At 38.8% G+C, this 13,142-nt stretch overlaps 2 protein-coding genes across 2 annotated transcripts in view; one reads left to right on the top strand and one right to left on the bottom strand.

The window, feature by feature from the left end:
* The window catches only part of cubn (cubilin (intrinsic factor-cobalamin receptor)), a 127,396-nt gene extending 122,264 nt beyond the window's left edge, over positions 1-5,132 (top strand). The window contains exons 66-67 of the mRNA XM_037079515.1: positions 990-1,225; positions 4,866-5,132. Of these exons, the coding sequence (XP_036935410.1) occupies positions 990-1,225; positions 4,866-4,973 (344 nt within the window). The 3' untranslated portion in view covers positions 4,974-5,132. The remainder of the gene's footprint in view (positions 1-989; positions 1,226-4,865) is intronic.
* Positions 5,133-5,888: 756 nt separating this feature from the next.
* Positions 5,889-12,821, bottom strand: f3a (coagulation factor IIIa). Its single transcript, XM_037079511.1, has 6 exons — positions 12,607-12,821; positions 11,005-11,116; positions 9,500-9,693; positions 8,981-9,162; positions 8,723-8,891; positions 5,889-6,598 (listed from the first exon to the last, which is right to left on the bottom strand). The coding sequence occupies exons 1-6, from the start codon at positions 12,671-12,673 to the stop codon at positions 6,453-6,455; spliced, it is 870 nt and encodes a 289-aa protein (XP_036935406.1). The 5' UTR covers positions 12,674-12,821; the 3' UTR covers positions 5,889-6,452.
* Positions 12,822-13,142: the final 321 nt, after the last annotated feature.

Genomic DNA, 13,142 nt, shown 5'->3' with positions numbered 1-13,142 from the left:
CACTTCCAATTAGTATGTGATTATGTTTTGCATGGGACAAGCACAATCATCAGCTGCAAACAAAATGGAATAACTCATAGCAAGAGGGTGCTAAGTGTGGGACAGCCCAATCAACTGTGAGGAATCACCAAGGTAAAACAGAGAGCAAACTGATATAAGATCTCACCAAACTGACGTCACCAACCAGGAGGATAGAAAGAGGGAGTGTGTGTGTGTGTGTGTGTGTGTGAGTAACAGTGATTCATCTTTTTTCAGTTGCCAAACTTCACTGGTGAGAGGCAGAGGAAAAAATCAGCTAAAACAACTTCAGCTTTCATTGTTGACATTCATAACTCTCAACTGTAAATATAACAAATATCCCAAATTTCCCCAACCTTATTCCAAAAAAAGAGATTATTATATCACAGTGACACTGGGGTTTTAAGAGGCATATCAGCAATTTTTTATCAGCATTTTTTTTTTAATGGTCAAATTCAAAGTAGCAGAAGGCAAAAATGTCCTTTAAGTCCCTGGTATGACCCAAGCGCCAAACACACTGGATACTTAATGTCCTATAATGTAATACTGCAGAGTTTTTCATTAGGCCCTGCTGCTTTATTTGTCTTTCAAAAGGAGATTTGTCAACAAAAGACAGAACAGTGGTGTAAAAAAGTGTTTTGCTGTGAGAGTCTACAGTTTTTTCAGTGTCCCTGGCTTTCAGATAGCTGACTTCAGCGAACATCAACCATGATAGCTGATATAAGCTAACATCCAGCCCTGTTCAGTTACATTTTTTAAAACAGCAGAGAGAAACAGACAGTTTCGATGTGTCAGTTTCAATTTGAGAAGTACGCAACGATCGGTTGTAGATGTTTATGTTATAGTTGATCTTTTTCCAGTTTTCCAATTTTTATCAGTCATAATACTGCTAGGTTCATGTTTTGATGTTTGCTAATGCTGTCATGCTTTTAGCTTTAGTCTGAGTCCTGTATAATATGTTTGTGTACTAGGTTGTGGCGGCACTTTGTATGGAGACCATGGCTCATTCTCAAGTCCCAACTACCCAGGAAGCTATCCAAATGGTACCCACTGTGAATGGGACATCAAGGCTCCCAGAGGTCGTGTGGTGACCATCACATTTGCCCAGATCAGTATTGATGATCCTGGAGATTGCCAGAACAACTTCTTAAAGTTGTATGATGGCCCAGACGCCTCCTCACAGCCTGTTGGACCTTACTGCGGAGCGGTATGTAACTCAAGAAAGCAATCGATCGAAATTTGGCCACATTTTTAGTTTAGAAACATATATTTCTAAATATACTCAAAGTGTATGAGTCGTAAACTTTAAGTCCATAACTAAACTATACAATACTATATTATAATATACTACATTATATTGCTCTATGCAAGAGTATACTGCTGTATTCCACAAGTAGTATGCATACATGTCGGTTTAAAAATGCTCAAGTTTTAACTCAGTCTTCTTAAAGCTACTACCTTTGTACTTGAAAGTATACTACTAGCTAACTATTTAGGTATTTTATATTTGAAATATACCTTATCTGTACTTTCAGTAGACATAAAGTTAACATATACATACATTGCCAGTGGACCACACAAAATTCACATGGCATATTTAAGTTGCTCCCTAGCTGCTTGAAAATAAGCAGGAGGTCATCAAGATAAACTGTTTTCACTAAAAGGTGAGTGTTGCAGTTTCTGACCAACAATGCAATGCAAACTTTTGTTGAAGTCCAATGGCGAACTGTATACATCAGCAAGTGCTTTAGCAGACCAACACAAAGATGACTTGTCTGAGGATTTTCCAGAGCAAGTTCTTTCATTTAGATGCACATTTGTGTCCACCGCAAAATAAATCGTTCTTGGCTCAGTTCAAGATTTGGCACACACTCTATTCATAAAGCACCGCTCCATATTACAAAGTGTGCCTGATGCAGCCACGGCTATTAACCTGTTTCTTACTCTGCCTGAAACTTACACAAGCACCAAAAGATCCTTCTCAAAACTTAAACTAATTAAAACATATCCGAGAAGCACCATGGCACAGGAGAGACTGTCAGGCTTCTGGTCATACTGAGTATTGATGCATTGTGTTGTCCCAATTCTGTCCCACCAGTCTTGACATGATGCGGGGAAGTGAGATCCAAGTGGTCTGTCATGAAGCATTTTAAAGGGATAGTTCGAGTTTTTTGAACTGGGCAGCAGCTGATCTGCGAGCGGTGAAATACAGTGCGAGGCCCAGCTGCTGGACGAGAGGTTTACTTTCAATATAAATGAAACTTAACAGATCGTACTTTATATGATCCCACTTCAATAAACAAAAACCATCCCTTGGATGCCTGTGTAAACCGATGTACTTAGAGCTGTCCACTTGTCATCTGATCACAAAGGTAATAAATAAGGTGTTAATACCAGGTGATAAGAGCCTCTAAAACACATGTTGCAGACCGCAGACCACCCCGACAACCCTTAAAAGTAAAAAATGTTTTAATAGGGGCCCACTCAAGGAGAGTCGCGGGGGTGCACGTTTACGTTATTGTGCTGACCACTAGGATTAGCCACGACAACATTTAGTTAACAAAGACAACATCACCATTGATAACAGAGTTATCAACATGTACAACAACTTGCTCTACATTAGGGCTGTAATCAACCAAAGAAATCCTTGGTCGACCGAAGCCGTGAAATTTCGACTGAAAATGGACTAATTGGAGGGGGGGGGGGCGTCTTGGTAGCCTTCTGCTTAATTACTGAAATGAATTAATTAAAATGAATGAATTAATAAACACACTGGAGTCTGGCAGCTCTGGCAGCGTAGTGGTATCAGCACAAGAACTGTTGAGGAATATTTAGACAATTGTTTTTGTCTTGCGATAATAATTCTGTGTGTGTCCTCGCACAGAGCGAGACTGAACACAGGAGCTCAGCTTCGTTGCTGAGATAGATAGATAGATAGATAGATAGATAGATAGATAGATAGATAGATAGATAGATAGATAGATAGATAGATAGACAGATACTTTATTGATCCCGGAGGAAATTCAAGATCTAGGGGATGCTGCCGTTGTGAGCGGGTGTGGGTGATTATTGACTAAAACACTGAAATATGCCAATTCTGATATGTTCATATACTTAAAACTGACAGAGCAACTTAACGCAGACAAGTCAGCTTAGTGATAGTCAGCTGTGATATACAAACTGTTGTTTGCGAACTTTGCATTCGACTTTTTTTCCCATTTTCTATTTTTATAAAATTCCGCCACACTGCTGATGTCTTTGACATGGTAGAATAGGAATGAAATATATATTTAACAAACCACCAGACCTAGGCCTTCTAGTAGTTCTTCAATCTGTTTGTCTGTAGTTGGTTGGGCTAATCCAAAATAGTGAAAACAAGGGGGGTGTTCTGAAGACACACTGTAACCTGTGAAACAGGGGTGCTCTGAAAACACCTCCATTAGCACTTGGTACTTTCCTCCTGATGAAGTCAAATATGAGCATGACCATAAGCAGGACACACAGGACTGGGATGGAGAGGACCTGCTGCGTGGTCATGCACTGCCATAGCAGCATGTAATTAATATGCCAAAAATCGACCAATCAGAATTTTGGTCGAGCCAGAACGTATCGACCAATAAATCCACCAGTCGACTAGGAGATTACAGCCCTATTCTACATACATTTCAATCATCCAACATCATCACAAACACTAGTTGTTGTCGTCCGGAACTAATCTCTACATGTACAGCTAATAAAACACACTTTTGTCCGTAAAATTAATAGTATTTTGGCAGAGTTTTGTACAACACAACCTACCACAGGGTCCGGTCACAGCAGACTGTTGACTAATTACAGGGTGTACACCTGTGAAGTCTGCAAGGGCCCGTCCGAGTGTGACGTTCATCTACCGTTGTAAATCTCAGTGGCATGATACAAAATAATAGAAACAGTAATGGAGACAGCAAGACAGGTAGTAATGGCAAGTGAGATCATTAACTATATACATACTTACTGGCACCCTGAAAAAGCATGTTGCCTTGAGTCAGATATTTGCTTCAGATGGTTCTTGTATCAAAGGAAAACAATCAATCAATCAATTTATTATTTAAAGTGCAAAATCACCATGGTACATGGTCTCAATACACTTTACAATAAAATCAAGTACAATAATAACAGACAATAATAAAACACACCAAAATATTGTGTAAAGAGGTATGTTTTAAGGCGGGGCTTAAAAATTGCAGTGGATGTAGCTTCTTTGATATCTAGTGGGAGGCCGTTCCATAGAAAAGGAGCACGGTAATAGAAAGCCCTGCCACCAGCTGACGTTTTTATTGATTGATGGGATGACAAGGAGGTTCAAACTAATAGAACGAAGAGGGTGTGGCAGAATGTAGGGAGAAAGTAGTTCAGTTAAATAAGATGGAACAGGCCCGTTTAAAGCCTTATAAGTTAAAATAATAACTTTAAAATCAGCTCTAGCCTGAATGGGCAGCCAATGTAATGATGCCAGGACAGGAGTTAAGTGACAGAATCTACTTGTTTTTGTTAAAAGTCTGGCGGCTGAATTTTGCACAAGCTGAAGACTCCTAGCGGTACAGATGGGGAGGCCAGAAAAAGGGACATTACAGTAATCTAAACGGGAAGACACAAGGGCGTGCAGAACCACCTCGGCGCTACACTGGAAAAAAAGAAGGGCAGATTTTGGCAATAAGATGACTCAGATGAAAGAGAAACTGTGTATTTCTCGACTAATATACGGTGTACATTACATATCTCTGGAAAGTCAATAAGGACTATGAGTTATATTTTTAATATACAAGTATGTTATGAGTTCTGAGTTTCTCCCTTCTTTGTTTGTTCAGGAAACCAACATTGCTCCATTCACAGCCTCCTCCCATCGAGTCTACATTGTTTTCCAAGCACAGTACACCACTCTGCCTTCAGGGTTCAGACTCACCTGGAGCAGCTGAAAGAACGTCCACCACACTCATGCACAGTTGCTGACTGATGTCCTAATTAATGTTTTAAAGGTTATTGCATGCTGCGCATTTATTTTTTGATCAAATGTAAATAGTAAATACATATTGTCATTTTCTGTCTTAATAAACATGATTCAAGAAGAACTACAAGCTGGTTAGTCATCTGTCATTTAAGATGTTCAATTTATTTTTATTGCATTGATTTTAATGAGTGCTCCACTGATTCTAGTGGATTTCTTTCAGGCTCACGTGGACCTTAAGATTACATGATTGGTCAAAGTAATGATGGACAAACAAATGAGTCAGTTCAAGTTCACACTCTAACTCACAACTTTTGAATAGAGTAACACACTTCTACTCCTGAGGAAAGAATAAATCGCTACTACTTCCTCTACGTGAAGTGAACACAACTACAACGGAGTGATGGAACACTGTACTTTACTTTGACAGTGAACTGGCCCTTTAACGGAAGTTGAAAAGACACATTGATGTGGCAAATCTTATTTCACCTTGCTTACTGTCCATTAGTTACAGCTTATAATGCAAAGATGGTCCTGGAGCAACATGCTATTCTAGCCACAGTACCAACACCATCATGTCAGATACGACATACGACATCCATGTTGTGATTTGACTGCCTCACTGTAGATAGAATGGATGCTGTCACTTACATGGACTGAATTTAGTGCATTTGCATTTGTTTGTAATAACAACTGTTCAGCTGAGCTGTAACCTTTGTATCTCTCTTTTTTCCCTTTGTTTTTGTAGATAATTTTTTGTAAATCCATTTTTCCCCAATACTGATTACCAATAACAGCATGACTTTTTATCACCCATTTCAACTTGAACATCATTATTTACCACCATTGACAGAAAAACGGAGACTTGCATTAGTGTACACATTGATCGTGCTCTGTAAAATATTTATTACTTATTCAACATTTCATCACATCATACAATTATCAGCAATCATGTGAAGTATAAAACAGCTTAAATGAGCATCACATATGTGTTAATTCGACTAAACATAATAAATTAAGCATCAGATACAAAAATAATTTTCCCATGAAGTGTTGTTATAATCAGGCTCCCAAAAAATGTCACCATGACAACCATCAAGTTAGAAACTACACAATAAAATGCAATAAATAAAATCAGTTGGTAGTGTTTATCTACAATCACCAGAGGTACCACTCACCAAATAAAACACCAGGAAAGGAATATTACAGCTTCAGCACTAGTCTGTACAGTAGGTGCACTCAAACAGTGTGTTCCTTAAGTGTCTTTTCTGCAGCATGAAATGATAAAGAGAGAATCCAATATGTCTAACATATTCAGAGGCAGTTTCACAGAAACTTAAGGTAGGATCAATTCCAGTGTTGGACAGTGGAATGTTTCACTAGCTCTGCTCTCCTAACAGGCCACACTGTGTCCGTGTGTGTGTGAGAGAGAGAGAGAGAGAGTGTAACTCTATACATCCCGGAGCGGCAGTCCCTCTTTACCACTTTTCAGAGCGTTCCTCCTGCGCCTGCAGCAGATCACTGTGACGGCGATGATGAGGCCGACCAGCAGCAGGATGAGGAAGATGGCAGCAGCAATCACACCCACTGAGTACACTGTGGAAGACAATAATACATCACATTAAGAGACTAAATTGATTACTGCGAGGTCATTTCTTTCAGTGTCAATTATATCAAACAATACAAAAGTCTTGCACAGAAGAACACCATTCTGAAGATTTGACAACAGATGGGGTAAGGTTTGTCATATGTGTGGTGTTAAAGGAAAGGGGATTAAGTAATAAAGTAAAAGGCTGGCATTATTATTATGTCTTCCTCTTGTTGTCTGCAGAGCTTAATGTGCATGTTGTGTCTTTTCCTCAAATACATCGGGTTAGGGTTTCTCATCCATCCACAAGAGGGCGATGTTGGATTTCTAAAACTTTAAATCTTGGAGTCCAAATGGCAACGAAATTTAACATAGCATATACAAAAAGTCTAGGTAAGTAATTTTCCTCCATTAGTACAAGTTATTTCCAATATAGAGTTTTTTTTAATTTCATTTTTATAGGTGTGGTTCTTAGATGTACCATAGCTTTAATATTAAAAGCGAACAGTAAGAACAATATAACCAAGAGCTGAGCAGCAGCAGAGGGATAATGTTAACTAACACAACACTACATGTCATTTAATACTAGTTTATATCTATACAGCAGAAGATTATGCATATCCTTTCTGACACTTGGTTAATGTTATGAAAGTGTCTATTTTAGCCCAAACCCTCTTCATTTGTATGTATTTTTTGTTTCTTCAACCTAACTAAACTGCATCAGAACATGTTTAAAAAAGGAAATAATAAGTGATCTGGTCCAAAAATAACAATGAATAATATGTTCCAAGCAGGAATCAAAACCTGGTGTCCCAAGTGAAAATCCCATTATAAACCTATTGTGCCACAACTCAGTGTGGACAACATTAATTATGATGTTCCAGGAACAACACCAAGGTAAACCAAAAAATGTAGACTCAACATGATACACTAAACAAAACCTACTATAGAGAAAACTAAATGATGGGTTTTCATACAGATACATAATCTGTAGTTTAAATTACTGGACAAACACAACGTAATGGTGTCTCTTTGTGAGAGCTGGACAGTCAACTGAATACTTACATGAACCTACGCTCTGTGTGTGGAGTGTTGGACATGTTGCCCAAAGAACATGAAGAATAGACACTCTTCTACCTAGCCTAGGTACTTTGAACATGACTGCAGTTTTTTGGCTATGCCCTTGTGCTTTGATTGCATCTTTGCTTATTAAAGTACTAATCAGGAATAAAACCGTATTCGTCGATACAAATGAATAACCTGTCTTTCAGCCATTTACACAACTTGCATTTTAACTCAATTTAGATGCACAAAGACAGTAAGAGCAAAATAGTTATTAAATATTTTTGGCTCAGCTTCTAAACCAGGTTTGTTAAAGCTGCTGCAAAAATATGCATACATGTGTAAAAAGATGTTTGTGAAAGTGAATCCATTTTTCACAGGAGCAGATAAAGACTGGTTTTTAACAATACACTATCATAAATAATATGTTTCTGCAAATATGCACGCAAATTATGACTTGATGGTGACTTGGTATTACAGAGAATATGTGTTTGCTATTATTGTCTTTACACTTGTCTTTACAGCTTTTACTTGCACCTAAGGGACCTTTGTGCATTGAGGGAGAATGTGACAGAATCACTTTCCTGCAAACACTTCTCCCACTTGCAGCCTCTGTGATGCATCTTCTACACCAAAATAAGCCTGAATATGCAGGTTTTTTAAACATGGGTAAAACTGCTAAAAATAGACGATTCTGTTTTTTTTGTTTGTTTGTTTGTTTGTTTTTTGTTATTGTGTATCATGTTCATCACCACAAACTGGAAACAGTAGAAGGACGCAGATCAGGATACTACAGACTGTTTCATCAAGTTTTCTTATACAATTTCAATAACATTCTGAACTAGAAACATCATTTTTACTGGAGCTGATGATGGACATAGCCATAGTTTTATCTCTGTTGTAAGTTGTGCATGCACAGTACTGATCAGGCAGCCGATAGGACACAGTTAGTAGTAACACAGAGAACATTAGCTGCAGTTCCTTTGCTAATATCTTTTAAGAAGGAGATCTGAGATTTTTAGCAGTGATTTTACCAGTGTGAAAGGGGTATAAGAATCTGGACACCTCACCTTCGAGGATGGACTTGCTGTCATCGTTGGAGCACTGGGTCTGGCTCACCTCTCCTAACTGCTTGTCGATGCTGCGGCTGGGGATGTAGGCCTGAACGTAGAAACAATAGCTCTCACCTCGGTCCAGATTAGTCAGCTCGATCACATTGGTCTTAGAGTCATATACTTTCTGGAGAGAACACAGTAGGAAAACATTAGTACATGTTTTCTCATTCATGTTTGTACGAGGCTGATGTGGTGATGTCTGCTAACTCCCACCTTGCCGGTACTCTTATTTTTCCGATAGGTGACTCTATACTGAAGCTGGTCAGAGAAGATGTCCCGGATGTTCAGCTGGCGGCCATCTTTAAACAGGGCAGTGAGTGGGTCAGTCACATACAGGGTGGTCTTCTTTTTGTCTTCACTGACCTCTAGCTTGAAGTCAGGTTTGCCTATATCAGCTGTAGAGGGGGGAGACAGAGGTAGAAAATAAAGTACTGTTCAGAGACCAGCCTGATGATGTTTAACGTTAAAAACCTAAACAGGCCTTTAGGCCTTCAAAGTATCATTTTAGTTTATTCTAACTTGGGTGTTATTTTCTCAGTTTTGTCTATTTTGTATATTATCAAATTGTATTGTTCATTTTGAGCATGACAACATTGCTTCTTTTTTTTCAGTGGCGGGATGTGATATAATATTTTGACTGTGCTACACTGGTGAAGTGTTACTTCAACCATGTCATGTTGGCTAAGAAAAAACCCCCCCAAAAAAACAGATGAGAGTAGCAGAAGAACCTACTCTCTTTGTAAGGGCAGAATCTTGGTGAGCTGGTGTAGGGGAACTCAGTGAGGTCAGAGTTGGCTCCTAGAGGAGGTTCAGACAAGACGTCGGCCGTGTAATAGGCATTCAGCTCAGTCAGAGAGCTGGACAGATCACACACTGTCCCTGAAGACCTGATGCAGTGAGGTGTCCTCTGTTTGTCCCCACCAACCCTGCAACAGTTTGATGACAGGAAGATTTTTCATTACTCACAGACATGACTGATGGATGCAAACAACCCAAAAAATGAGCACAGACAACAAAAAAAAAGAATTAAAGAAAAAAAATTACATAATTGTAAGACGATTTTAAAATCTAATGATGCTGACTGTAAGCAAACAAGCGTCACAAACAGAATACAACCAGGGATTGGAGCACTGGTCCACGTTTCCTTACAAGGCCATGTTTCCCAAAGTGCCACCTTCTTTGTATTGCACGCAACAAAGACACCTTAAACTTGATTATTTGAAAATGGAAGTTAATAAAAATAGGACTATTTGACCTCTGAATGCATGGCTGTTGTATAAAGTACCCCAAAATCATACTTGATTAAAAGTAAAGACATTGTGTTTACTTTGATAAACGTGAATATCACTTGTACAATGGTACTCGAGGGTTAGATCTAAAAGTAATTGATATTAATAGTGATATTGATATTATCATAAGTAATTTTTAATTAACCAGTATCAAAAGTACAAATAAAAGTCAACTATACATATGTTTACATGAATGTATATATTGTAAATAATGGGTTGATCGAGTTTAGACCTGGGCCCAATCTGATTTTCAAAAAGATTTTTAATATTGGAATTAAACTGGACTGTTTTTTAGTTGTTGTATGTTAAATAAGACGTGGCTCTAAGTCAGCATGCAATCTGAAAAGTAACTAGGAACTAAAGTAGCAATTTAATTAATGTGTCGCGTAAAAAGTACAATACTAATTACCAGAAACAGAAATATTCAAGTAAAGTGCAAGTACCTCAAAACTGTGCGTAAGCAGCCTACAGTACCTTAGTTGAATGCACATTTCCTTTGAACTGATAAATGAACTGTCTTGATGAAATTTGTTGAAGGTTATATCACTGTTATGTTTCTTTTCTGTAAAAAAAAAAAAAAAAATCTGAGGCTGTCTTGGCCAGGAGTTTGAATCCAAGTAAAACAATGGTTATTGTTAAATAAAATGTTTAAAACATTTTTTTTTACAAACTGAAAATATTGTTGAGTAGCGATACAGTTGTTTAATAAATCTAGTTAAATATCTCTGGCCTCAGCTCAACATTCCAGTAAAAGCTTTTATTGGATCAGCGATGGATTCTTATCCAGCTCTGCCGCCATTAATCATTCCTTCAAGGTTAATCAGCGAGTATGTCAGAGCGTGCTTCAGCAGATCCACCAAGATTTGTCTGTGAGAGGACTGAATGAGCTGGGAATTCAACTGATTTCTTGAAAGATTTACAGGTGAAGGTTTGGATGCGGGTACTTACTGAGAGAACTCCACTGTGTAGGAGTATTCTGAAGATGGTTTGGGCTCCCATGTCAAAATAGTTTTAAAGTTGGTGGATTTCCAGGTAACATTCTGTGCTCGTGGATAAGAGCCTGCAAAATGAAAGAATGTGTAAATACTATTCTTGCATTTTTCAAAACCTCTGTTGGTGTGTTCATGTCAAATAATATTACGATCTTATAGTCAGAATGACACATCAGTGGAGACCAGTCATTGTGGCAGAAAACAATGCATCAAAGGTATTTTGGATATGGTTATACACTGATTTTAACGTGGTCGCTGAGGGACTTTCTTAAACACTAAACTACACTTCATTGGTAATTAAACCTTCATAAGTGTGGTCCAGCACAAAACTATAGGATCTTGCCAAGGCTTTACAATGACCATCATTAACACTTTGTACATTTATCATTCAAATTTTCTTAGTAGTTATTTCACTGTTGACAAAGAATAAAATGCTTTAAAGCAATTTGTAACCAGTTCTTCATTGCCAAATGTCAACTGATGCTTACAAAGCGGTAGTGACATGCTACTGGTGAATTCTTACACACAGCACCTTTAATAACTAGTTTATGAAGCATTTCATTTGTTTGTACTAAAATAACTATTTATAGCTGCTAAACCATAAAATGTGACCTTTATTAAAGGTGGCTGATATAAAGTGGTAGCAGTCAGTCACACTCTGGACATCATCATGCTGAACCAGTCCAAACAAAACACAGGCGGTAACACTCAGCACTCCATCAGATTACACGGAGCTCTCATCAGTCTTAGCTGGCATATTTTTGTGGACTGCCTGTTCAGTTAATGACACAAAACACTTTGGGGCAAAGTGTGAACATGTTGAAGGTCACCTTCTCTCCGAATTTAGAAAGTGGACGTAAAACCTCCCAGCTTGACGATGAGAATGGATAACACGGGCCCGGACAGCTAACTCGACGTTTCCAGATGCACAAGTGGCAGAAGAAAAAAACACTTATGCGTAAATTCTTCGATACTGATAAAGATTTCACAAGAGGCCTGGGAAGTGAATCCGGCATGGACTACTTTTACAGTGTAGATAGTTAAATAGAAGCTAAAAAACAAAACAAAACAAAAAAACCCGTCAATTTGTGTTCGATTAAATGTAATGGGAACTTGGACCGTGCAGAACGTTTAGTGTCTGCTAACTGTCGGCTACTTGTTACCTTCTTGTTTCTCTAAATCCGACAGTCAGACATACAGACTTCTGAGCGTGAAATGGCTTCATCGTTAGGGCTCACTGCCAACCTCCAGAAATCTTACTGGCCGACACCTGTTCCCTGGAAGACTACTTGAGATTTGCTTTTCCATTTCCTTTGCTACAAATAACTACTTCATTTGAAATAGCACCTCTTTATGGTTTATCATGTTTCCTTCTTTAATACCACACGTATTTTAGGCCGACTGGCTTTGTATTTTACACGCTCTGCTTTTCGATGTTCTTCTTCTTCTTCTTTAACTTTGTTAATATTAATTAATTAATTAATTAATTAGTACATTAAAAAATGATTTTAAAATCCTGACTTAGGTTGTCTGGACGTGGGACGCTAACAGGACTCACCTGAGACGGACTGTGCGGAGAGAAGGAGGACGGTAAAGAAAGCCGCTGCTAGTCTCACAGTCTGCATGGCGGGTTAAATCCTTTCAGCTGATGTAGAGTCGGGTCTAATAAATGCACTTCGGTCCTGGCCAGATGATAAAGGTGTCGGGTCACCGTGTGAACGCTGTGAATCCTTTCTGTTCTCTTCAGGCTGACTTCAAACCACTGGTTATAACAAAGTCTCTGCGCGAGGCGTGGCCAAATAAGGAGCGTCCGGCTGTGGCGTCACCACAATGGGGGACTACGGTACGTGCCTGTCACGCTGAGGTCACTCACCGGATACAGCGCGGTAGTCTCCTGGATTTCAACCACACTTCATACTGAACCACACGGCAGACCCGTGACGTCACACCGCAGGATCAGACTTTCTGATAAACTGTCCAACTGCACATTTTAGTGTACTACAATTCTAGGTACTACAATTAGCCCATTGCAGCCTCCCTGGGTACAGATTTCACATCGTTAGTATTACCCATTCAGTATATTTAGAATCCTTT

Source organism: Acanthopagrus latus, chromosome 19, assembly GCF_904848185.1.
Source record: "Acanthopagrus latus isolate v.2019 chromosome 19, fAcaLat1.1, whole genome shotgun sequence".
Classification (NCBI taxonomy): domain Eukaryota; kingdom Metazoa; phylum Chordata; class Actinopteri; order Spariformes; family Sparidae; genus Acanthopagrus; species Acanthopagrus latus.
This window is presented reverse-complemented; position numbering and strand designations above follow the sequence as displayed.